The sequence below is a fragment of the Lepidochelys kempii genome, chromosome 22 (assembly GCF_965140285.1).
Source record: "Lepidochelys kempii isolate rLepKem1 chromosome 22, rLepKem1.hap1, whole genome shotgun sequence".
NCBI classification, from domain to species: Eukaryota; Metazoa; Chordata; order Testudines; family Cheloniidae; genus Lepidochelys; species Lepidochelys kempii.
Window position 1 is genome coordinate 15159046 of NC_136401.1, and position 26762 is coordinate 15185807.

At 39.6% G+C, this 26762-nt stretch overlaps 1 protein-coding gene across 8 annotated transcripts in view; it reads left to right on the forward strand.

Annotated features, from left to right (window-relative positions):
- The window catches only part of LOC140901775 (uncharacterized), a 259709-nt gene that overhangs the window by 99688 nt on the left and 133259 nt on the right, over positions 1-26762 (forward strand). For 7 of the 8 annotated variants that reach the window (XR_012155965.2, XR_012155966.2, XR_013634900.1 and 4 more), the window contains one exon: positions 21414-21499. Coding sequence is in view for 3 of the 8 variants with exons in the window: in XM_073321257.2 (XP_073177358.1) it covers positions 21414-21499 (86 nt within the window). In the remaining 5 variants the exon portion in view is untranslated. Of the gene's footprint in view, positions 1-21413; positions 21500-23169; positions 23357-26762 lie in introns of those variants that run through there. The other variant, XM_078849898.1, reaches the window with a different exon arrangement.

Below are 26762 nucleotides of genomic sequence, written 5' to 3' on the forward strand. Positions count from 1 at the left end.
AAAACCAACCATAATGTAAAAGTTTTTTAAAGTGGCTTAGAAGACACTCTTTTTTGTTTAAATTCTGGTGTTGATAGAAATTATTACCATGATCTACTGGAGTGGGGGAGCCAACTGGAGCCTATCATAAAAAAATCCACCATCAATCTGAAAGATGGGTGGATGTGATTTCCCTTCCTCAAATGGTTTTTTATCCCTTTCTCCGCATGCTGCTAAATCATCCTTGCCAGGAAATGACCATTTTATACCTAAAACACATCTGAAGCGCAAATACTTCACCTACTAAATGGACCAGGTGTCGGATATTTAAAAATAATTCCCTGGGATGTGACACCCCCTGTCTCTCCCTTAAATTCTTCAGCTGCCTCCCGTTTCATATTACACAAGTTAAATGCTACGCCCTACTATCAGTGCACTCTGTCTCAAGAACCAATTATAAAAATATCTAGGTGTGTGTACTTGATACAAGTTTGAGTGGTGCATTTCTAATACAAAACCCAAGGAGGGGACAAAACGCCACTACACTTCAGAAAAAGTTTGGAATCTTCATGTTGTTTTGGGGCCAATGGGGTTGAAAGGTGGCAAACTCAAAAGTGAAATACTTTATCACATCATTAGCAAGTGGAACTCCTTGCCACATGATATCATTGAGGCCAAGAACATAGCAGGATTCAAAAGGGGATTTGAAATGTACGAGAATAGCCAGAGTTGTAGTGATAAATACTAAAAAAAAAAAAAGTTAAAAGTTGGGGGGGTGAAATAAACTCATATGTCTCAGGGCATAAGCTAACCTCTAACTTGTGGAGTCCAGAGGAAACTTTGTCCAAGGCAGCTTATCCTATAACTAAAGGGTTTCTTGCACCTTCCTATGAAGCATCTGGCATTGGCCACTGTTGGTGACAGATAACTAGACTAGATTAGTCCATTACTGTGGAACTGTTATGGCTATTCCTATGTTTTAAAGATGGATATGGGTTGTGGTTGAGAGAGTCCAATTTTTCTTTTGCCCCTGGTGAATAGAAGTTTTTTTTTTTTCCTTCGTGGGAGTGACTAAGGACCTCAAACTGGGATCAGGGACCCATTGTGCTAGGCCTTGTACAAAAAAAATAAATAACACACACAAAGTTCTTGCCCCAGAATTGCAGTCTAGCATCTAGCACAGTGGGGCACAAACCTCAATGAGGCCTCTAGGTACTACTTATTATTTGCATAATAGAACATACTTCATGTTTGTTGTTCTGCGCACTGTCGTTGTATGGGCTTCTGTCAAGGTTCCTTCCCCACTCTGAACTCTAAGGTACAGATGTGGGGACTTGCATGAAAGACCCCCTAAGCTTATTCTTACCAGCTTAGGTTAAAAACTTCCCCAGGGTACAAACTTTGCCTTGTCCTTGAACCCTGTGCTGCCACCCCCAAGCGTTTTAAACAAAGAACAGGGAAAGAGACCACTTGGAGACATCTTTCCCCCAAAATATCCCCCCAAGCCCTACATCCCCTTTCCTGGGGAAGGCTTGATAATAATCCTCACCTGTTGGTACAGATGAACACAGACCCAAACCCTTGGATCTTAAGAACAATGAAAAATCAATCAGGTTCTTAAAAGAAGAATTTTAATTAAAGAAAAGGTAAAAGAATCACCTCTGTAAAATCAGGATGGTAAATACCTTACAGGGTAATCAGATTCAAAACATAGAGAATCCCTCTAGGCAAAACCTTAAGTTACAAAAAGACACAAAAACAGGAATATATATTCCATCCACACAGCTTATTTTACTAGCCATTAAACAAAAGAAAATCTGACACATTTTCTAGCTAGATTACTTACTAACTTTACAGGAGTTGCAAGGCTGCATTCCTGATCTGTTCCCAGCAAAAGCATCACACAGACAGACAGAACCCTTTGTTCCCCCGCCCCCTCCAGATTTGAAAGTAGCTTGTCCCCTCATTGGTCATTTTGGGTCAGGTGCCAGTGAGGTTACCTTAGCTTCTTAACCCTTTACAGGTGAAAGGGTTTTGCCTCTGGCCAAGAGGGATTTTATGGCACTGGATACAGAAAGGTGGTTACCCTTCCCTTTATATTTATGACAGCTTCACAAAGGTCAGCAGGGTCAGAGCTAAGGACCTTTTGCTCCTGCAATGTTTACCATTACCTTTAAGCCAGAGGAGAGAGTATCTCCACTATCAGTATCAGGGCTTATATCCTATCCTCTGTGGGTCTCCAATTACCACTAGTCACCAACACATTGACAGGTCTGATGGTCCATCCCATGGAGGGCATTGGTACATATGCACACTCTCCAATTCAGAACACAATGTTCCTGTAAGTAGTTAGCAGCTCTTGAAAGAAAAACATGGAAATTTGTCACTACACAGAAAGATTCTGTTACTAGCAAATTGGCCAATAAAGTATACAGGGCACTTTGGATATCAGGTCTTCTGTGATCAATAGAGAAGAACACTGAGGCAGTGATTGGAAGGAAGGAGGGAAATATCCATGGGCTGTGGATCTGGCCAGTATGGAAAGGAAGCTTGGAAAAACTTCTAACTCAAGTAGCAAATTCCTGGCTAAGTGTTACTCTACATCTACGGTATAAGAAAATATTGTATCACCTAATTATGCATTATGTATGGCAAAGAGGATAAGGAAAGAAGAATGTGAGTGCTAAAGCAATATATGCTATGAATAGATTAGATTCTTCTGTTATAACTCCATTAAAAATTGAATGCCCAGTAATGTAGAGCTATTCTTAGTGCTGGTAACTCTTAAAAAGGTTAAGTCCAATAAATTTGCTCGCTGTTGCAGAGCTTCTGATTCTAACGTGGAATGGAGTAGGTGACCTCAATAAGACACTACACATTATTGGAAGTAAGGAGATTGCAATTCTTGGAACCTTCATATTGATTGGTTAAATAAATAATCTGCTAAATGGCAATCTAATTTGAAAGGTATACATTCAACTAAATTAATAAATGAACCTGGTTACACTCAGATGTTAAAAGTAGCAAAGCTGCCCTGATTGATTGGATACTTATAAACAGACCAGGAAGAAGATGGAAATTACCAGACCCATTTAAGAATCCTTATATTTGTTATTTCACGCAAATATTAAAAATAAAGGCTTCCAAGGAACTGTAAAAACAAACACTTCAAAACCGCTTGTGATCGAGCCAGATAGATTTCATAGCAAAACTTCCTTTCTTGTGTTGTTACATGCGATTATTAAAATGGAAAGAATTATTCAAATTTACTTTTCACTATTTTTTCTGCTTATGTCCTTGGACGATGCAAGATGGTCAAGTTGACTTTATTTCTGGTCAGGTTCATTTTTTGATTCTCAAGCCATTAGCTCATTGTTTTGGTGCTTGGTTCTCCAGTTCTGAAGAAGGATGTTTTGCACTTTGTTAGGCCCCAGCCCTATAAACACTTGTACATGAATTCAAGGGGATTACTCAAGATCCAGGCTTCAGATGATAAGCTGTTCAGGACACTGACATTCTTATTTGTTTTAAGCATTGTATACATTTACCTACCACACCTTTAAATAACTAAAAAGTTTTCACTGATTTTTTTTTAATTAGTAAAACTTTTATATTAATATCAGTGTTTAAAAAACATATTTTATTACATTTTGGGATTAAAGTTATGCTGTCCCTTTAAGGTGGACTAGGTTTTATGGTGCAATGATGAGAGTTTTTCAATATTTTGGCTTATGAATACATTTATTACCCAACTGATTCCATTATTTATGTTTACATTGCACAAGTACCAACTAGCCATGATGATTCAGAATAATTGACTTTATATTGATAAATAGATTAGCTAATACAGTCTGATTCATTCACCAGTGAATGAATCTGCATGCATTTTTTTCCTGTAAATAACGTCTACAATAAATTTGTGGATCAGACATTTTGTTGATGTTAAGGTTAGTAGGAGGGAAAACTGCCAAATAACAGGATAGTCAAAATGATGTATTTTGTAGCTCTGAAGTAATAAACTGAGTGAATTCCTTGCTGCATTGAAGTCAATGGGAGATTTGCCATTGATTTCAGTGAAGCCAAAATTTCAGCCACTAATTCTTCATGGTTAGCCAACAGAACATGTAAGGAGTAGCAGCTGAATTTCTCAGGTGTACTGAGAAAAGAGCAAATCTAGAACCTAATCCCATTTGGCATGAAGTTAATGGTAAAGTTACCATTTTATGGGACATGAGTGGTGTAGGATTGGGCCCTAAAGTGACAAATTAGGGCATTCTGGATACGTATATCTGTCACTAGAGGGTTTTTTAATCATTTTATCTTTTAATTATACAAATCATATTCTGTGGCGTATTTTACCATTTTCCTCTTCTGCAGCCATTTTATTAACTTTAGAGCTGTGTTGATGATTTATGGGACCTCAATTATTAATTTATATTTATATATTATATATGCTATTCCAGATTCATTATGGTATCAGCATTTTAAACAAGAGCTAAAATAATGCAGCCAAGTTGGAACCAGTCCTTCTTTAAATGAATAGGAACTATAACATGAAGTTACATTTATATAGCATCATATCTAAAATGTGTGTGTTGCCTGGACCTGCTTTACAATATTGGAAGTACCACAGGACAGTTATTTTCCTTTAAAATAATGAGGCTACAGGTAGCAATCTTCTGTATTTGGGTAATCTTCCAATTCATGAAAGTATTTTAGAAAGTGCTTACATTTAAGCATGTGTACAGTTCTGTTGGCTGCTCTTTCTGGTCAAAGATTCTACTGAGAGTGAATTTGCAGCTGGCCTCACATAGAACTCCCTGGATTTTCACTGACTGTCTTGGCCATGTGTTTCAGCTCTTCCAGTTCCCAAAAGTGGAGTGTTGAACTAGTACGTTGGCACTATCTTCATAGCATAAAGACTCCTACTGGAATTCTAGAAGGCCAACTTGGTGTCCGGCTTTGAGCTATGGGGAAACTCCATGTTGTAAACAGTTACATTTGAAAAGGTGGCTTATTGCAACAAATTGCTTCTATGGGACCAGATCTGGCAATATTTTCTAAAATATGGGGCCTGTAAATTCCACTTGTGCTGCAGAAATGGAATGTCTTTAATAGAGGAACTCTGTGTTATTCAATGGAATTCACACAGCGGGCCAGGTGGACTTTTTAAGGTCTTACAGAATCTATATGCCAAGAAGATATTTCATGTGAAATTCTAACATGGCAAGTCTGATAAAATGTACCTTGCATTACACACACTTCTGTAGTTAACCAAGCTGTTGGTCATTCTGTCTTAAGTGAACTTTATTTATCCTTGTAGCTTTTGTGTCACTTTCCCCCCCCCGGCCTCATGTTTTCTTACTCATTCAGTCATTTCACTTTCTTTTCTCCTTTGAATTATTATTTGTTTCATTCTAATATTTAAAATTAATCTGTCAAAGAAGAATTTTTCTTACCATTATGACACTGTAATGTCATCACATGATTTTACAACCATAGTATGCTGGTGATTTTTTTTATATGCACCCTTAAAGGAAAATTTAATAAAATGTTATTTAATTTGAAAAGTTGAATGTGAATTTTAGTGCTGATGAAAACTGACAGCTATGGAGACCGACAGCCTCTGTTTACCCACAGATAGGAATATGCCATGAGTACCTTCTGTGCAAGTTTCTCCCCAATTAAGATGTGATCCAAATGCCCACTGAAGTGCGGTGGAATGCCTCTCATTGTTCTATGGGCCTGGATCAGGCCTAAAGAAGCCCCAATAGTTAATAATGGTCAATGATTCCAAAGGGAATCCAAGTAAATATTTCTTTGTGGTTTTTCCTATTCTCTTCCTCATGCAACTTTTAAATCTTTCCCCAAGGAAGCCAAAAAGAGCATATAGGACACCTTTCCGGCCTTCTCTGTCTTTCCTCTGCTTTGGTTTACAAGCAGGTTAACATAGCGAAGGGCTAAATGGCACATAATGTATTTGCACAGCATGTATCTGTTCCCTCTACAGCAGATGGTCCACACATAGGATAACCGTGTAATACTGCTACCAATTAATAGAATGGAGTTATTTCTTTAGCTCAGGTGGTAGAGGTCTGTGGTTCAGAGTCATGCTGGGCATCATTACATATAGACTAGTGGTTGGTAGGGGGATGTGAACAGTCATGACTAGCAGGCAATGTAATGGGCCTGAGCCAGTTTCTAGTTGAGTATTAACTCTCAGGGCCCTCAATAGGAATATGAATTGCTCATGTTTAACAGGGATTATTAAACTCACCTAGATGATGAGATTCTACATGACATCTGGAGATGTATAGGTGTATCAGACCACAGTGGCCTAGATCAGGTGGGCCCAGGTCATTGGAGAGCAGGAGGAGTCCAGCCAATTCTGAGTGCTTCTTTTGAAGGAAGTTAGATTGAGGTCTGAAGAAGTAAGAAGACAACAGAGTCAGATGGAAAGAGGGACCCATAAAGAGTGCAGATAGTGAATCCACTGCTGAATAGAGACAGCAGTGGCATAGAGACATGGGATGAAGGAACAGAGATAGCAGGGGCTCAAGTTTATGATGATCCAAGTCAATGATTTCTATGGAATGTGTTGATTTAGACCAGCTGAGGACCTGGCCCTTGAGTGGGGCCTTTTTCTACACAGTTAGTATGGGGAAAGCAATCCCGGACTGGCAGATGTCATGAGAAACTGTTTGCCTACAACTGCAGGGGGCAGAAGAGCAAAAGCAGCCAATGCCATAAGGCAGGTCCAACTGCAGGGTAGGAAAAGCTGGGCCATTTAGCGAGAGCACAGAAGTTAGAAATGGAAATGAGCTTAATTTTGAAAATTAGGTCAGAAGTGCTGGTCATTCAATACACTTAAGTGCTTTTTTATCTTCATCATCACATTATGCTGTATTATTATGTGTGGAAAAACATAGGGTTTTTTCCATGAGTTAGCAATCATGTGCAAGCCTTCCTTATATTATTATACACAGTTGTGTGTCCATTCTAGATTTTCCTTCCACCTAAGCTGTTTTAGAATTAAGTACATATTGTCATCAGCATGGTATGTACTGTAACGCGATGGCTATGTATGTTGCATCCCCCTCTAGTGACTGGTACACATAGGGAATCAAAATCTGCAATGGCTAGTAGCTAATGGAGTTCTATTTTAGTATCAGTGGCAGAGGTCTGAGCTCTGGAGCTGAAGGTCCTGTTCTCTAACTCCCCATAACTCATAGTGTGGTCTCATTCCAATACTGTGTATAACTCAGGTTTGTAATATGGTTTACAAGAGCAATTAGTCTCTAGCCAATTGCTTGGCCTGAATTTCAGAGATTCACAACAACCACAACTTCCATGAAAGTCAATGGGAGCAGCACGTACACGAAAATCAGGTCTTGTATAGGTTTCAGAGTAGCAGCCGTGTTAGTCTGTATTCGCAAAAAGAAAAGGAGTACTTGTGGCACCTTAGAGACTAACCAATTTATTTGAGCATAAGCTTTCGTGAGCTACAGCTCACTTCATCGGATGCATTCAGTGGAAAATACAGTGGGGAGATTTATATACACAGAGAACATGAAACAATGGGCGTTACCATAGACACTGTAAGGAGAGTGATCACTTAAGATGAGCTAATACCAGCAGGAGAGTGGAGGGGGGAGAGGGGGAAGAAAAACCTTTTGTAGTGATAATCAAGGTGGGCCATTTCCAGCAGTTGACAAGAACGTCTTGAGGAACAGGGGGGGAGGGAGGGGAGGGAATAAACAAGGGGAAATAGTTTTACTTTGTGTAATGACCCATCCACTCCCAGTCTCTATTCAAGCCTAAGTTACTTGTATCCAGTTTGCAAATTAATTCCAATTAATGGTTCTGTTGTGTGGTGTGTGGTTGCTGGTGAGAATTTGCTTCAGGTTGGGGGGCTGTCTGTAAGCAAGGACTGGCTTGTCTCCCAAGATCTGTGAGAGTGATGGGTTGTCCTTCAGGATAGGTTGTAGATCCTTGATGATGTGCTGGAGAGGTTTTATTTGGGGGCTGAAGGTGATGGCTAGTGGCGTTCTGTTATTTCCCACTGAAGTACATTTGAATCTTGATTTCAGTCAGCTTTAGATCAGACCTATTCCTTGGTTCATTAAAACAGTGCTGTATATTTAGACCTGCATCGTTTCTGTACCCTTAAGGAAATACTAGGAATGTGGGTGTGTTGGAGAATCTAAACAGTTGAAGGAAGACTTGTACTGGAACTCCCAATTCTGACCACCCAGCAAATTAGGTACGTTCAGTTCTAGATTCAGATCTAGGCCCAGGCTTAGGCTCAAAGTCACAATCTTCATAATGGGCTGAACCAGAACATAATAGTCACTCCCCTCCAAAATTTAGTGGGTGTGGGCACAATGTCAGATGTCATGGAATCTTATCTTATTAGTATGTTTTCTGTATATGTATTAGTGATGGATTTGTGATATTGTTGTGAATATTAAATACATAATGACAACCAAAGCATGGATGGGCAACTTATAGTGTATGCATTTAAAATGGGTGGATAAAAATTGATTTATTTTTATTTGAGTTGGATTTTTGGTGTTTAAATTTAATGCATGTATCTTTCTTTTAAAAACCTATTTAAAATTAAATTTGAAATTATGACAACTGATGTTAAGGTCTAAACTTACTAGAATAAAAATTCGAGCTGTCTGTTTGTTGCGGAAGTTTGAAAGAAATACAGACCACTGAACTGGTGGAAGTCACTGCCAAAACCCTGAAAACCAGAGGTTTTTTTTTTAATGTTAAAGCAGCTTTTGACAGCAAAAGCCTGTTCTGCAGGTGCAGGGATGCTATTTTCTTCATTTCAATTTATTCAGCTAGTTGATTCAAAGTTAAAAAACCAACTGGGAGTTGAAAATCATAATAGGCACCTATCCCCCTCTTTGGTCACTGAGCTGTAGCTCACGAAAGCTTATGCTCAAATAAATTGGTTAGTCTCTAAGGTGCCACAAGTGCTCCTTTTCTTTTTGCGAATACAGACTAACACGGCTGTTACTCTGAAACCTTTAAAAATCTAGCTGTAAGTGACTAGCCCAAGGTCTTATGGGAATTCTGTGGTGGAGAAGGAAATTGAACTCATGTTTTCTGGGTCCTAGAATAGCACGCTAAAAATTCCACTATCCTTCCTCTTGGTATTATTAACCAGTAATTTTTTAATTATCCATACTCAGACCCCCACATTTTAACTTCCCCATTGATTTTGTAGTAAATATGACAACTAGTAGGTATGAAATGTTATCAGGAGTAGAGCTGGGCAAATAATGGATTTTTCTGGTTCACTGACAGTTACCAAAAAAATCTGAAAAAAATTCATTTGGGTCAAATTGAAAATGAAATTTTTGAAAACTTGAAAATGTGAAACATTTCTCGTGGGTAGAATGGAATGGTTTGTTTGATCTGAAATGAAACATCTTATTTGATTTTGTGCTTTCTTTAACTTTTTAAGTTTTTAAAATAAAAGTAAAGGACATTTCAAAACAAAAAAGTTGTTTTTGAATTTAAAAAAAATTAAATATTTCTTCTGAAAATGTCAAAGCTAAACATTTCAAAGTTGGGGGATTTTTTTAGAGTTTTTTTCCCTACCAAAACAGTTCCTCAGAATTGATGTGAATTTGCAAAATATTATGGTGTTGCCAAATCTTCCTTCCCCTCTCCACCACCCAAAAGAATGCTTCTGTCCAAAAATTTCACCCAAGAGCAACATTAGCAACATAACACTAGACCAAATAGGCCTGATTCACAGCTGTTGTCAATGCACAGTTTAGTGGCATAAATCTGGAGCAACTAACATCCTAGTCTGATATTCACTTCACATCAGGAAGATGGTTATGTAACATGATTTTACATATTTCACTACTCATTGGACACGTGGCAAAACCCAGCAAGATTCTCTAATGCGGGGACTAGTTTATCTGTATACAACTAACAGCCGAATAAAGCACACTTAATTGTAAGGATGGTCAAACTCTAATCTAAGTGCTGCCCCTAAAACATTCTTTCGTTTCTTTGAAAGTTATAGGGCGGGGGCAGGGGAAACGGGACTCTATCATGTAATGGGGGAAACAGTAGCAAGAAATATTTTATCAGTTAATTCTCTCTGTGCACTGATAGTACACGGTGAGGTTTTGTTCATTTCAAAACCTCTTAATTAATCCAAAGGAGTTAGAACCTTGTAGCATTCTTAAACAGCTGTTTAAGGGTGTTTAAGAAATGTGTTGATTGGTACTAGTCAGACATCCAAACAATAAAAAGTATCTGATCTCCAAGAACAGAGAGAGTGCTATTAGTGAAAGAGAGGAATTTGGGCAGCATGCTGTTCCTTTCTCTCCACTCTACTATATCATATGCCACCTTTTCAAAGACTTCTTTTATGAGATCACATTTGGACAATGCAAGAACACTCAGGTATCAACACCTGTGTTTTAGTTTCCAGAATATGTTGGTGCCAGGTGGGAAGAGAGTAGGAGAATGAGTCCTTGCAACAACCTTTTCAACTGGATCTTTAGAGAGAGAGAAATAGTCAACATTACTTCAGCACAGTGGGGAAGAAGGGATAAAAGATCTGCAAATGAATTCATTGTGACAACTTTTGTGAAGAATCTCAGCGTTTGATCTTTTAAAAAATTTCATAATTCTTCTGATAGATTAAAGAATGAACGGAGGGGGAGGAAGTTAACTTTCTTGCCACAATTCCATCAAACTAGTAAATATATTTTTAATAAGTAAGCGGATATCTATATTTAGCAAGCTCCTTTTTCTGTACGGGATGCATATCGAGTTATATTCAGAGCATTAGGAAAACATTCAGTAATGTGACCCTTTAGAATAAAGGTTTTAGACAAAGATCTAATGAGCTCTTATCCAATGGGAAATTGATCTGCTAAGCTAAGTAATTCACTGTTTGGAAATCCGGATTTCCACCCCCTAGGTATTTATGAAACCAGGTGTGTTGTCTTAGGGCCAGATCCTCAGCCCTGGTAAATCCATTTTGTGCTGTCCTAATTCTGTTTAGACTCTGTACCACACCCATCATTCTGATATCTGAGCACCTAATACGGTATCTGGAGATTCCCAGGTGGGATAAAGGTGGTGAAGTCAGCTCTGCACTAGTTGTTCCTACCGTCTCCAGAATAGAGAGTGTGCCAGGGAGGGTGGATGAATAGAGAGGACACCTTAGCTGCCCTGGTGCATCATGTATGCCAAGCATGGCTCCATTGAGACTATAGCTCTGAATGTTCAAAGAACTAAACTTGGGATGGCTGGATAATTTCAACAAAAAAGAAATTTTGATGAAAATTTGCGGAGGGAGTAATGAAATGTTCACCAATTCCCCTGAGCTGCCACTTTCTAACCAATGCTAAGAAGAATCTTTATTAACAATGAGGGCGTACTGGCACTTTGGCCTGCGTTATGCAGCATATCAGACTAGATAATCATTATAGTCCCTTTTGGCTTTAAAACGTATGAATATATGGTCCTGTTATTGGGCCTAGCCCGGATGCAGGAACTTATGCCAGGGACATTGAGTCTTCTACTTACAACTTTTGAAGATAATATTCAAAAATAAAAATGTAAGGCTTTTCCTTTTCATGGACATGCCTGAGAGGTCAGTTTTGTGAAATGAAATTTTCCCTATTTAACTTGAGCTTACCAAATACAGATTCATAGAGGATGCTAGTCAAAAGAAATCCAATGACCCGCCTTAAAAAGAAAAACGTTATGACTAGTAACAGCTGCTAAATGAGTAAGTAGACCCGAGTACAAAGAATTTATAATCATTTCCTCACCAAAATGCTGAGCAGCCTTCAGATGATAAGACCTGGGGGTCTTGTAGAATGAGCTCAGAACTCATCTGGAGCAGATCTGAACAGGATGGGCATTCAGTACAGGCACTGCTTTCAAAAGGCCCCACATAATGAAGAGTAATTAGGGTTTCTCCACCTATCAAAAGTAAAATACACGTTCAAGACCACGCATTTCCTCCCACCCCCGGGGAAGTTCCATTGAAAGCCAAGAAGATTAACAAGTACCAGAGCTAAAAGGAGTGCCGGCTGCCCTATAAGGTGACTTTTAAAAACATACTTAGCACATGCACAGTGTCTGTCTTAGCATAAACAGTGCATATAAAGTGTGAGACAGAAGTGTACAGTATCTACTCCTTCCCCAGCTGAAGTTCAGGTTATCACCAAGAAAAGACTCAGTTCTTCAGCTTTGATTGAGGATATTAGCTAGTTTGTTTGGACACCGGTTTTGCTCCTCTAATCCGCCTTTTTTGTTCATGGCCTCTGAGGCACTGAAAAGGGGTTGGTGTTCAATTCCAACTCAGTGCTTGCAATAACTTTACCTGGTTCTTTGTGACTAGGTTGTGATTCTGATCCCACTTAAAATGGTGTAAAACCAAATAAAGGCTCCAATTCAGCAGGTGCTGAAGTCTTTTGATTTCAAAATGGGACTAAAACATATGCTTAAAAACATGCTAAGCGGGTTTGCCGAATCAGGGCTTTATGTGCCTTGAACTCAATGGAGTTTATAAGGGTTCAGTCCTGCAAGATGTCTGGGAAGTGCAGACTCCTGTCAAAGAGAGTAGGCATTAAGAGTGCTCAGCACTTGTCAGTAGTTGCTAGCAGCACATGGCAGACACAGGCCATCAATGAGAGGAGAATCGGATCCCTACTCCCGACAGATGTCTACCCAGCGTCTTTGGGAGCACAGAATTGATTCAAGGTCAGATTTTTCAGAGCTGCCCACCACTCCCATTGACTTGAGTTGGAGTTGAGTGCTCAGCACAATGGACAGTCAGACCCGTGATTTAAAAAAAAAAAAAAATGAAAACCATATGAAAAACAAAAATTTAATAAACAGGATAATGTCTCCTTAAAAATGCCCAACATTCACACGATGCAAAATTTTAAGCAGACCGCACATCCAGGAAACACATGTAGTTCTCACACAATAGCTACTTATGAATAAGATCATACTTGTATTTGCATTAGCATGGCTGGCTTCTCCAACCAGTTTTACATAATCTCCTTTTCAATGGCTAAGGGTGTCATTTCCCCTTCATTTCATAGAATCGTGCTTTGAAAACGCAGGGAGGAAGTGTTTAAAGAAAGTCCGCATCTTATGAAAAGAAAAATTTCTGGCATTCCTTTGTGTGTCGCAGTAGGATTTGGATAGATTACTCACACTTAAAAAGGAAGGGAGCTTTTGCTTTCTTTTCTCAATTTTAAAAAAAAGCTTGCATTAACACGATGTATTGACATATTACAAAATCCAAAGAATGTTGGAGAGCAAATCAGCCATGACTTTGTCCATAGGTTGCAACAGATTCTCAAAACATCGTCACCTTCTGAAATAAAATTGTCACATTTAGGAGGCAAACAACTTCTGTAAGAACTGCAACTTGACATGTTAGATGGCAATAACCACCCTCTCTTGGCTTAAAAATTTACTATATTTATTTTTTTCTCTTTTTGATCCAATAAGCCTATTATGAATGCAGCACGTTGCAGCAATTTTCATAAATCAAGCAATAGGAATAGATTTTGATACAGAATTGTATTACTCCAAGAATGTAAGGTATGCAAAGAACTAACATTTCCATTGATTGAATGGAAGCCAGTGCTTTAGCAGCAGGCATGCCAAAGGTAAATAATTCTCTACCACATTTCTAATGGCTCTGATGTCAAAACACCTCCTGTGAGTGACCCACAACTCTTTCAAAGTTAGAAGTCCTAGCATCACAAGTGTTACTACTGGTCAATTGCTATAAGGTCATTGCTTTGGATGTTCTTCAGTAAAAAGAATCCATATGGAAGTGTAATGTGCTGCTCTATTGTTGTTACAGGTTATTACTTGATTGTTTTACAACAGTTTTCTGTATTTCATGGTACCACTTTTAGACCGTTTTCATCCCGGTCTGCATTTTAGTATGTTTGTACAGCACCTGGCACAATAGGACCCTGATCCTTCACTAAGGCTAGTGGTGCTTAGAAGCCTTAGTGAAAGATGAGGGTAAAATTCAGTTCAACCCAATCTTCAGAGGTGCCTTACAGCCAGGCACGTAAATTCATATTTAGGGACCAAAATAATCTTGATCTGATTTTCAGTGGTTCTGAGTATCTGTAACTTTAAATAGAGCTGAGGATGGTCAGCCCGGCTGAAGACTGAGTTGAACTGAATTTTGCCCTTGATTCAGGGTAGCATCTGTGTTTAGGAAAGCACTTAGCACGTGTTTAAGTGCTTTCTTGAATGGGGGCCTTGGTCCCAAAGTTTAGGCATTCAACTTTAGAAACTGCAGGATTCTAAAACTGAATGGGCAGGTTATCCCATAATTGCAAGCGTTCTTGTATCTTCCTCTAAAGCAGCTGGCGGGGGCTCTGCTGAGACAGTAATAGCTGGAATGCTGGTCAGGCCCAGTATGGCAATTCCTGTTTCTATTTCGGTCAAAATTCTTAACCAGATTCCTGCATAGGAATTACAGCCCTGTTTGGTTTGGGCCCTCTAAAAATCAGGATGTATAAAGGAAATGCAAATCCTGAAAAACCTGTCCTATCTATTGTAAGGCAACGGTGTCTAGCATAGAAACCAAGAGGAGCAATTTGAAGGTAGATGGAAGAAAAAATGTAACCCAGTTGATTGTAAACTAATGGATAACATTAATAGAAGATTTGGCTGGATATAATAAAATAAAAGCTGTTGAACACATGCTGGAAAATGACAAGCTTGGTAGCAATAAGATAGAGATAAAAGGAGCTCAAAGAACCCATGTAAGGAGAAGTAAAGTGTAAATTAGTAAGGAACAGGATTCTTTGTTCATAAAAAAGCCGCTACACAAGAATTGTTGAATGCTGAAGTCTATAGCCCTAGATACATGAAGGGTATCTAAATGCTAAAGCATCTAGAAAGTTGGAGTTTTCACTGGTTGGTACTGTGAAGGCTAAAGTGACTGATGAGATGTTCATAGAAAACATTTCCGAGAAGATTTATCATTTCCAAAGTAAGAATGAAATGAAAGTCTGGAGGAGAGTGGTGAGGAATTGAGATACAGGCAGAAAAAAGTCAAGAGGTGAGTTGATTGCAGTGTGTGTACAATGTAAAAACTCCTCTTAATCCTCATGTCAAGTATAGGAATTCAAAAACAGGAAAAAAAAGTGAGCACCTAAAATCTGCTTGTTAAGATTCACTCAGACACGTTGTGGCAGATGGAGATGAAATCCTGAGAGAAACGAGGGAGGTGAAAATGATAAAGAACAATCTTCATAACGTTTGGTACCATACGCAAGTCAGAGGAATATCATAGCCATTGGTGGAGAGCAACAAATGAGACCGTTAGATATATTAGCCTTTTGGGACAAGACCCATGTCTTGTCTACAAAGTATCTACTGGTAGCACACTCTTGGTGTTCACTCCATTAGCATTTGGTGTTAGTTTCACTAGCTGGCAGCTGTAGTAGACTTTTATCCTCTCTTTGGACCAGCTACTAGAGGGGAACCAACCCACCTTATACAAAGATGTTGCATGTAATGTAGGCTTGCTGACCTATTTGTAAACCATGAGCAGAGGAGATGGGTAAGGATGGAGAGGTGACAATTGTCTTGTGGCACGAACCCTCTCCTTGGCTCCCTCTAGAGAAGGATTTACAATTGTTTTAGGAAGAGATTGTATAAAAATATATAGTGAAATAGAGCTGAAGGAGAAAGCAAGTCAAGGGAAATGACTCACAATGTTGAAAACAAGCTACACAACAAATCAAGCCTTTTTTTTTTGCAGTGGTTCAAGATGGGCCTGACCTTTAAAACCTGGATTTAAACATTTCTGAACTGAGGGGTTTTTGAAATCTGGATGCAGACCAGGATATTATACTTTCGCACCCCTTGCTGGTGCTTTGGAGAAGAGGTTTGAAGAGGAAGAGCTGACCTGGGACATTGTAGATAGGCTCCAATGCAACAGAGCATTTGAAGTCAATGTTACGACACTCGTGTTTAAAGTTACACACATGGTTAAGTGCTTTTCTTGATCAGGGCCAAAGGCAGGAGAATTCAGGTCCTGGCTCTGACACTGACTGGCTGTGTGATGTCGGACAAGTCATGTCCCCTCTTGGTGTCTGTTTCTCCTCCCATCTTTTGTTTGGCCTGTCTATTTAAATTGCAAACTAATTGAAGCATGGACCCGTCTGTACAGTACCTATCAGAATGGGGCCCTGATCACAACTGGAACCACAAGGAGTTCTCACATAAATAATAGTGAGTAACATGCTCCAAGTTCTTTCTCGGGGCTAACACTGCATGGTCTGACCCAGAGATTGCTGATAGCTCCTCTTTAAGCTGCAGAATGGAAAGGAAGCTTCTGATATTCTCTGGTAGATCTTAGCAAGGACTGAAGCAGCCTGAACCCTGCCAACCTTAATCACACAGTCAACCTCCTAGAAGTTTTGTTTACCTCCTTTTGAGCAGCAGAAGAGGGGGGGGGAAGGGGTGGAGGAAGCAGTTTGCAGTTGCTCAACTCCCTCTTGGTATTGAATCCTACCCAAGTACATCCAATCCTGCCAGCCAGAAAGGAGGAGGAAGGCCACTGAATCATAAGAAAGCCAGGATCAAAGGGAGGATGGGACACTGTGAGCAGTGCTAGGTGACCTTCCTGTAGAGAAAAATACATTGGATGGAGTTATGTTCACTAATTATCTGGGAACAGACTTTGATTTTTACTGATTTCGTTTCTTCTTCTCAATTATTCAGCAAGTGGTTAATGCTATTCAAAGCCACTTTGGCTCTCAATGGATGCTGCTCCTACTCGATCAGGTTGCCCAGGTAAGATAGATGCTCCTCTGACTCTCTTCCCCTGGTTTGTGGAGTGAGCTGGGGCTTAGGCAGGAGATAGGTGTCTGGACATCTTCAATGAGGCAGCAGTGCCTTAGTCCAGAGGCAGAAACTTAGGCACCTACAGAGTTAGCCAGGAACTGAACAAGAGTTTTGTGGATTTCAGTGGAGCTTAACACTGGGACTTCGGTGCCTAAGTACCTTTGTGGATCTGCTAAGTGCTCCTGAATGGAAGCTGACCGTGCTCAGTACCTTGCGGGATCAGACGCTCTTTGCGCTTTCTTGAACTTAAGTCACATGGTGGTGTTTCTGCTTCCTGACTGGGTAACTCCTTGAAGTTTTCAGGTTAGTCACGGGAACACTTCTGCCACAAACACTCAGGCAAATCGGCTAGTCTTGGGCCCCTCTCCTCCTGCTCCAACTTTGCAGCCTCTGGGAAGACAGCGTGTTTGTAGGAAAAAAGATACCGTTCAAGGAACTACAGCCTCCAGCCATTCCCCAGCTGCTAGAATGTCCCAAGGGGGCCACAGTCCTAAAACAGAGTAGCCTCCTTTGCACCCTCTCCCATCCCTGAGTTGGACCAGGTACAACAAGGCCAATCCTCAGATGTGAATCTTTATGTAGACAGAGTCTGTGCTTTCCAGCTGATCTTTCTCCGCAGACAGATCATTGGTTATGAGTTCCGTGGGAATCATTACGGTGTGAGCATTTCTCTGGGAGAGGCCCCAGACAACACACACATCATATTGCCCTGAACTCATGGAAAAATACTGAATAAACACAATGGTCTACTCACAAGGCTATCTTTTCTTCAGTGTTCTGAGTATTACTCATCTCTTGTCATCACTGCGTAGTGGCAGAATCACCCTAAAAGCTTAACACATGACAACCGTTTCTCTTGAGTTCTCAAAGGGAGATGTATTTGGAATCGGGTCTAACATTTTTAGAATTCCTTCCAGTCAGTGAAGGTGTTGCGGTGTAAATTTTGAACAGTGAAGGTAATTAACCATCAGAACAGCTTATCCAGGGTTGTGTTGGATTCTCCATCGCTGGTGACTTTTAAATCAGATTGGAAGTTTTTCTAAAAGATCTGTTCTCGTTCAAACAGGAATTATTTTGGGGAAGATCTGGGTCCTGTGTCATGCAGGGAGTAGACTAGATAATCACAGTGGTCCCTTCTGGCCTTTGCAATCTATGAATCAATGTAGATACTGATCTGTTTTGGGTTTTTTTCACCATTGACTTTGTAGTCACTATTGGGGTGTTAACAGAAACCTAAAACACAACCTAAGCTTTGACTCTGAATCTGGAAAATTCTAGACCTTTTTTTTAATTAAAGTACCAATTTGTCACTTAAGAAGTGGGGTGGCATTCTATACTGTATGATAAATTAAATATTTACTGGTAAGATATACAAAGTATGAAGAATGTCCAAACAGAATATAATTTATAGTCTGAGCTTGGTATTGAGTGTTCCTACAAGGAAATGGATACAAATGTAACACGTACAGACAGAAAATATTAGCTCTTTGATGCCAGAAGGACAACAAACTTAATATGTGGTGAATAGCTCACACAACTTACTGCAAATTTTGCAATGGATTTGCTTTGGCCGCTTCTGTGACTCTTTTGTCTTAGTTTTTCTGTGACTATTCACGCTGATTATGTTTTACCTGCAAAAATGTTCAGGGAAAACAGAATGTCAAAGTTGCATACACAAGTGTTTACAGCAACCAGATTTAAAACACACTCATTAAAGTATTCTTGACAGATATGCTTGTGTAAAGACCATACTACACTGGGTAATCAGTGGGGTTTGAACGCAGGACCGCTTACATTTGTGCTAAAGGAATAACTCCACTAACTGGCATCGGTGGTAGGCTGTTATCCCCTGTAGACCATCCTCTTTAGATGGACTTGTAAAGGGTGCTACACACCTGCATGTTCATCCAGTAAGAGAACAGAAACAATAGCATATTGCTTATTTCAGGAACCGAGCAACACAGCGGAAATTTAGACTATTCAAAATCCTCAGAGTAAAACAACAGATATTCAATAGGGCTGTCAATTAATCGTAGTTAACTCATGCAAGTTAAAAAATTAATTGTGATTAATCGCACTGTAGATACCACTTGAAATTTATTAAATTTTTTGGATGTTTTTCTACATTTTCAAGTATATTGGATTTTTATTACAACACAGAATACAAAATGTACAGTGCTCATTTGTTATTTTTGATTACAAATATTTTCACTGTAAAAATGATAAAAGAAATAGTATTTTTCAATTTGCCTCATACAAGTACTGTAGTGCAATCTCTTTATTGTGAAAGTGTAACTTACAAACGTAGATTTTTTTTTGTTACATAACTGCACACAAAAGGGCACACACAAAAATAAACTTTAGAGCCTACAAATCCACTCAGTCCTACTTCTTGTTCAGCCAATTGCTCAGACAAACAAGTTTCTTTACATTTATCGGAGATACTGCTGCCTGCCTTCTTATTTACAATGTCACCTGAAAGTGAGGACAGGCATTCGTATGGCACTTTTGTAGCCGGCGTTGCAAGGCATTTAGGTGCCAGATAAGCTAAACATTCATATGTTCCTTCATGCTTCGGCCACCATTCCAGAAGATATGCTTCCAGGCTGACAATGCTTGTTAAAAAAAAAAAATGTGTTAATTAATTTTGTGACTGAACTCCTTGGGGGAGAATTGTGTGTCTCCTGTTCTGTTTTAGACACATTCTGCCATTTATTTCACGTTATAGCAATCTCGGAAGATGACCCAGCACATGTTGTATGTTTTAAGAACACTTTCACAGCAGATTTGACAAAACTCAAAGAAGGTACCAATGTGAGATTTCTAAAAATAGCTACAGCACTCAACCCAAGGTTTAAGAATCTGAAGAGCTGCCCAAAATCTGAGGGGGACGAGGTGTGGAGCATGCTTTCTGAAGTCTTAAAAGAGCAACACTCAGATGCGGAAACTACAGAACCTGAGCCACCAAAAAAGAAAATCAACCTTCTGCTGTTGGCATCTGATTCAGATGATGAAAATGAACATGCGCCGGTCCACTCTGCTTTGGATCGTTATCAGGCAGAACCCATCATCAGTATGGACACGTCCTCTGGAATGGTGGTTGAAGCATGAAGGGACATGCGAATCTTTTGCGTGTCTGGCACCTAAATGCCTTGTGACACCAGCTACATCAGTGCCATGCAAATGCCAGTTTCAGGTCACATTGTAAACAGGAAGCAGGCAGCATTATCTTCTGCAAATGTCAACAAACTTGTTTGTCTAAGTGATTGGCTGAACAAGAAGTAGGACTGATTGGATTTGTAGGGTCTTAAGTTTTACACTGTTTTATTTTTGAATGCAGTTATTTTTTGTACATAATTCTACATTTGTAAGTTCAACTTTCATGATAAAGAGATTGCACTACAGTACTTGTATTAGGTGAATTGAAAAATACTATTTTTTGTTTTTTACAGTGCAAATACTTGTAATCAAAAATAAATACAAAGTGAGCACTGTACACTTTGTATTGTGTTGTAATTGAAATCAATATATTTGAAAATGTAGAAAACATTCAAAAATATTTAAATAAATGGTATTCTATTATTGTTTAACAGTGCAATTAATCGTGATTAATTTTTTTAATCACTTGACAGCCCTAATAGTAAATAAAAACGTTAAAGGAAAAGAAACTTTCTCACAAGGAAATTGTTTTCTATTATTTGTTTACCTCCAGTGATGATCCTCTCTAGATTGGATTCACTTTATTAAACCATAAACATTACTCAATCTGGAAAATTTAGCTTCCTTGAAACGTCAGATTAAGACACCGATCTTGCAAAGACTTGCATCCATGCTTAACTTCAAGCTCAGCATACATTTCTGGTGTATATACTTTAAAAAAGATATTGAAAAACTGGAGAGAGTGCATGGAAGAGAGAGACCACTTATTTGAGGTCTGGAAAAAATTTCTTTCATTGAGAGACTTAAGAAACTCAAACAGTTTATCTTATCAAAAAGAACACTGAGGGTGACATGATTACAGTGTATAAGTACCCTCATGGGGAGAAAATACCAGGCTCTAAAAGGACTGTTTAACTTAGTTGAGAAAGCTGTAACAAGAACCAATGGCTGGAAGTTAAAGCCAGACAAACTCAAATTAGAAAAAAAGTCACCTTTTTTTTTTTTTAAACTATGGGGGTGATTTAACCATTGGAACAAACTACCAAGAAAAGTGGTGGAATCTCCATGTCTTCATTATTAGATTCCTTTCTGTAGTGAGTGCTCTTTAATCAAACACCAGTTACTTGGCTCAATACAGAGGGTAACTGAGTGACAATCTATGGTCTGTGTTATACAGGACTAGATGAATCTAATGGGTCCTTCTGTCCTTAAGATCTATGAAGCATGTGGGTTGTTCTATTGAATGTGATGGGGCTACTCATTTGTTTAAAGTCATGCATATACATATGGTTTTGCAAGTTCAAGGTCTAAATTAGTAGTAACTCTTCTCAAGTCTTGCTTAACCTTTTGGTACATTTAATATAAATGGTTCTTTTTAGGATACAGATTTTACACCGAGGGACCTGTTACATCCTTGGGCACATGGGACTCCCAGGGGAGATTAGACCTTCTGCAAGGACTGCAGGTAAGATTCAGTCTGGAATATTTCGCTTTTTGACACCAACACATGTAAATTTATTCCACTGTGGGTCTTCAGCATCATGGAAATCTTAACTGTAGGCTTCAAGATGACTGAATTGGAGTTAGATGTGAGAGCACTGGGACCATGCAAAAGCTTTCAATAGTTACATTCTGGGCTAGATCCTCAGCTGATATGAGTCAATATGGTTGCATAGATATCTATGAAGTGATGCTAATTTACACCAACAGAGGAATCTTCTGATTGCAGGAGCCTTATTTCCATTTCATTTGAACTCTTGCTGTGAGAAGCTTGTTATCTGACATTGGACTTGGTCCACTGGAGGGCTATGTATATCTGTCTTAGGTACTGTTAATGACCTCTATTAACATATTGCCTGAACACCTCAGCATCTTTGATGTATTTATTCTCATAACCCCACTGTGAATTAGGAAAGTGCTGTTCTCCTTTTGCAGGTGGGGAACTGAGGCACAGAGCGCCTAGAAGGGACTTGGTTAAGGTCCCGCAAGAAATCAGTGGTGGAGCAGTGTGTTAAATCTCAGTCTCCGGACTCTCCCAGGCTAGCACCCTAAGCAGGGGATGAATCTTGCATTAGTTTGTAGCAGCTGAAGCATGAACAAAGATGAGTCAGTAGTTGCAATGGATAGCTAGTTGGCTGGTCATGCAGTAGCCGTGGAGGTGGTGGATTTCATCATCACAAATAATAGGAGGAGCGCCGGTGTGCATATTCAAGTCCCATTGAACCCTTATTTTAAGGGCTTAGATGGGATTTAAGCGATCCAACTGCAAAGGCCTTTGTTGGCATTCTGCACAGGAGTGAATTTCACCTATAGCGCTTTACTCCAATGTGCTGCACAAACGTCAGTTCATCAGTGCAATTCTGATTTTCATTAGGAATGTTTGCCCAACCACATCAGCTTGTCTTTCTTAAAAGAAGGTCTGAAAGTCTGCTTTCTGCACTGTATTTGCTCAGATTGTAGCTGCATGCACTTACGCAATAAAACGTTTACAGCTGCTCTAGAATTGTTGCAGGAGGCAGCTTGCTGCTTTCCTCATTTGTTTTACTATTTGGAGACAGGATTTCATGAAGTGTGAAGGAATGCAGGGCCATACCTTGTACTATTCCCCCACCCCCAAATCCCAGTAACTCTGACCTTTACTTAATGTACTGAACTTATTACTTATCATGCACAGATGGATACATGAAGATCCTACTGACACAGGTCCAATTCAAAATCCAGAGGTTTTACCATTTTTGCTATTACTCTGTATTGCTGTGTTGGTTTCTTTGCAGCCAGCTTTGTATTCACGCCACAAACAGCTGGTCCCATTTCGTGATGATGCTTTCTTGTAAAGGGCACAGTTACCATTAAATTACTCTTTACTGCCACAAGAAGGGTTGTGATTCAGAAGGTGGCGCTGTTCGCACAGGCGCAGCTGTCTGAAGTGCCATTTTTCTGTTAAAAATGAGATCTTGACCACTTTTGTGCCACGATACTTGTTGTCATAATAAGGCTATACAAATCTAATAATAAAAATTCTTTGTAGTTCTCTACTGCCTTCCATTGTAGGACTGCAAAACACATTTCAAACATCAAAGCACTAAGCTTCAACCACTCGCCCCCCCCTCATGTATTTTTATTCCCATTTTACAGATGGGGAAACTGAAGCATAGAGAGGTGAAGAGACTAGTATGAAGTTGAACAATCAAGCTAGAGCGGGAGCTGGCAGTAGAATCCAAATCTCTTGATTCAGTGACCCTGTGCTAACTACAAGACTTATCTTTGGTCTGCTTTCTGTTATAGCTTTGCAAGTTTTCCATGTTGCAATCCAATACCTAAAGAGTGAAATAAACCTCGGGGCCTGATGCTCCATTACTTTGTCACTTGCGTTGTCAGAGAGAATTTCTAAAAAGTGGGTTCTGAAAAATTTTTAAATATTGAAGTTGTTTCTATTTCACAGGATTCAGAACAGAGCTATTTTCCATCTTTCATTCAATTTTTTGTAATATATTTACCTAGTGTTTTATTGAAATCATTTTCTGAATTTTCCATTGACCAAAAATAAGAAAGCAAGTTTTTTCCACAAATGGAAATGTCCAATAGCCCATGCCATCTTGAACAAGAGTTTGATAAAAAATTGCTGTTTAAATGTTTGTTTAAAAATAACATGGGAAATGTTGTGGAGGAACAAATAATTGCAATTAATGTTGGAACATTTTCATGCAATATTTAGTTTTTTCCAAGATGGCTGTTTGATGGGGGGGAAAAGACTTTTTTTCACTTGAAAAAGTTCAGTCAGGTCTAGTTGACATATTCACATGTGCAAAGTGGATGTGATATGCTATCAATGCACTCACACCAGTGGTAGCGTTTTACCTTCCCTTTGCATTGCTATAAATAACTACGCAAGGTTCAAAGTAGTGAAGAATCAGGGCCATTATTTTTACCCTCTGAGAGAAGGAACCTTGGTTCTTTCCTACACTCCCATGTTTGCTGCCACTTCTTTAGAGAATGAAACTTGGTTTTTGATGCTCAGCTTCATGAATTGCTTTTGATCTTGCATTTAATGTGCATACAATGAAAACAATAAAAAGTGCATTTAAAAACAAACATATTTCTAATGCAGGAGCAGCACTAAAAATACACAAATTGCTTTTGTGGGCAGAATTTTACAGAATTCCTATGAGGTTCCTCTTAACAACAACAACACAACAAAAGCCAAATTGCATTGTTTTACTAGCAAACTGTTTAAGTATGCCTTTGGCTAAGTTTTCAGCATGTTTTCTGGGAAGATGAAAGCTTAAATCCCATTAACCCTCCAACTGCAGGGCAAATAATTTAGTTTCCATAATTGTCCTTCCAGCACCATCTGTAACATGGACCAAACTCTTTCCTCACTCCTGCTTCCTTCCCTTCCCAGCTGGATAAGCTCTCCACTTGTCTCCCCCGCCCACATCACTGCAAACGCCCCAATTCCAAGGGGATGGTGTTCACACACATAGCTACCAGCTCCACGTTGGTTCTTTTCTGCCCTGAGCCTAGGGTGACCAGATAGCAAGTGTGAAAAATCGGGACAGGGGGTCGGGAGTAATAGGAGCCTATATAAGAAAAAGACCGAAAAATCAGGACTGTCCCTATAAAATCGGGACATCTGGTCACCCTACCTGAGCCTCACAGACAGTTCAGAAACCAGCAATGAAGTGAAGTGAGTCATGTTGCTGTTACTCACACTTTGTCTCCCCCTCTAGTGGTAGCTGGCACACATTTAGACATTGATATGTCTCCATCGTCTGTGGCAAACTGCTCTGGGTCTTTTAGAGAGACCAGCTTGTCTCTCTAATATCCTGGGACCAAGACGACTGCAACACTGGGTCTTTTAGCTCAAGTAGTAGAGGCATACGCTTTTAGATCAGATTCTGAGTATCAGGTTTGATCCCTGTGCCAGTGACCCACCAGGAGAATGGCGTTACATTGGCATTGCAGAGCCCGTGAAGACTAGTTGCCCTCAGCACGGGGAAGGTGATTTGGTTTGATGTTTGCTCCTCACAATAGTTTTCAGCTGTTCTGAAAACCACACATAGCCGTCTTTCAGCATAGCACTGCTACTGCCCCGGTTCACCTTAATTAGCTAGGCACCCGGTGATATTCCTCACGGGCATTAGGTAGTTAAAGAACCCTTCTGGTCTTATACTAAAAAGCATTTTTGACATGGTGGACCTGGCTCCCTCCTCATTTTGCTGCTCTGAGGGGATCTCAAATGGGGTTCTAGCCACTACTGTAATACAAGTAATTAATAATAGCAATGTGTGTGGTTTTGCATTGTTGGAAAGAGCAAGAGTACAGAACAGATGCACCCTTTTGGTATTGGCTTGTCCTCAGAGGAAAGTGTGGAACGATTTAGAAACACATGGAGCAGCAGAATTCTCCTTAAGCACTGGGGAGTGGTGGATTTATTCATACCAGGCACAGGGTGATACTGACAGAGCAGTAGAATCCTTGGAATGATTTGGAAGCTTGCCAGGAGAAAGAGGTCACCGCAGGGAAATTTTTGCAAAAAAAAAAAAATAGAATTCTTTTTTTTAAAAAAAAAGCTCTAGTTCTGACTAATTTAGCTTCAACAAGCTCCCTATTCGTTAAATTGAGCAGCGAAGGAAGGTGAATGCATCCCAGCTAATACAGAAGCAAACTGTACTTTCCAGCCAAGCAACCCTTCTCGGGCCTCCCGTCGGCATGCCAGAATTCCCTCTTAAAATGATTCTGTAACAGGACCAGCCCCACAGCTGTCTACAGCTGTGTGCCTTCCAGCTCTGCACAACTGGCTTTTTCACACAGAAATGGCCTCTTTGAAAAGGGTTCACTAGAACAGATTGCTTCAGTTTAACAATGTGCAAAACACAGTACTTCAGACAGGCTTTCCTTTTATTGTGTGGTCCTTTTTGGGGGGAGTCTTTTGTACCCCAAATGAGAGGAGCTATTGACCAATAATTTGACACCACTTTTACCTGAGTGTTTCTCAAGGAGGGTGCCCCCCTTCTTCCCCACACACATACCCCTGTTTCTCTTAGGAATGCTTTTTCCAAACTCCATTTCTTTCTTTAAAAACAAGTCCTCTTTCTTAATGATCCAGATTAAACCCCTGAAAATCTGAGTGTACAAATCAAATTGGAACTCCACAGAGCCCTGTTCTGCAATGCATGTGTGCTGAGTAACACAATGGGAACCTAGACTTTTCTAGACACTCTGGCCTCTAGACACCTGTTGTGTTTGTACAGTACTTAGTACAATGGGGACTGTCTGCTACTGCAATCCAAATAACATACAAATTATAAACCTTCCCCATCCCCCTGGATCCAAATGTTACATCTACCCCGCCCGCCCCCCCCCAACTTGGGGCAGGGAGCTCAGATCGTGAATTAGGAATGGTCCACCTGTCATCAATTCTTATTCACTTGTCCAGTACAAAAGACAGTGATAAAGACAGCCCCTTGCTCTTGAGGGCATGTGGTCTAATTTATCAGAACAGAGGGGTTTATTTGATATAAGGTACAACTGAGTTGCATTCTGTCTCTTTCCCATTCAGCTTGTATATCAGGCTACTAGGAGTAAAGATGGTTGATTTTTTTTATTATTTTTTAAACTGTTTTTTTTAAATGGTTTGGGTTTTTTAGTTAAAAACTGAAAAATGTTCATTTTTTGAAAATCAAAACATTTTCCCATTTTGTCTGGCACACTCCTTTCTTGCCTCT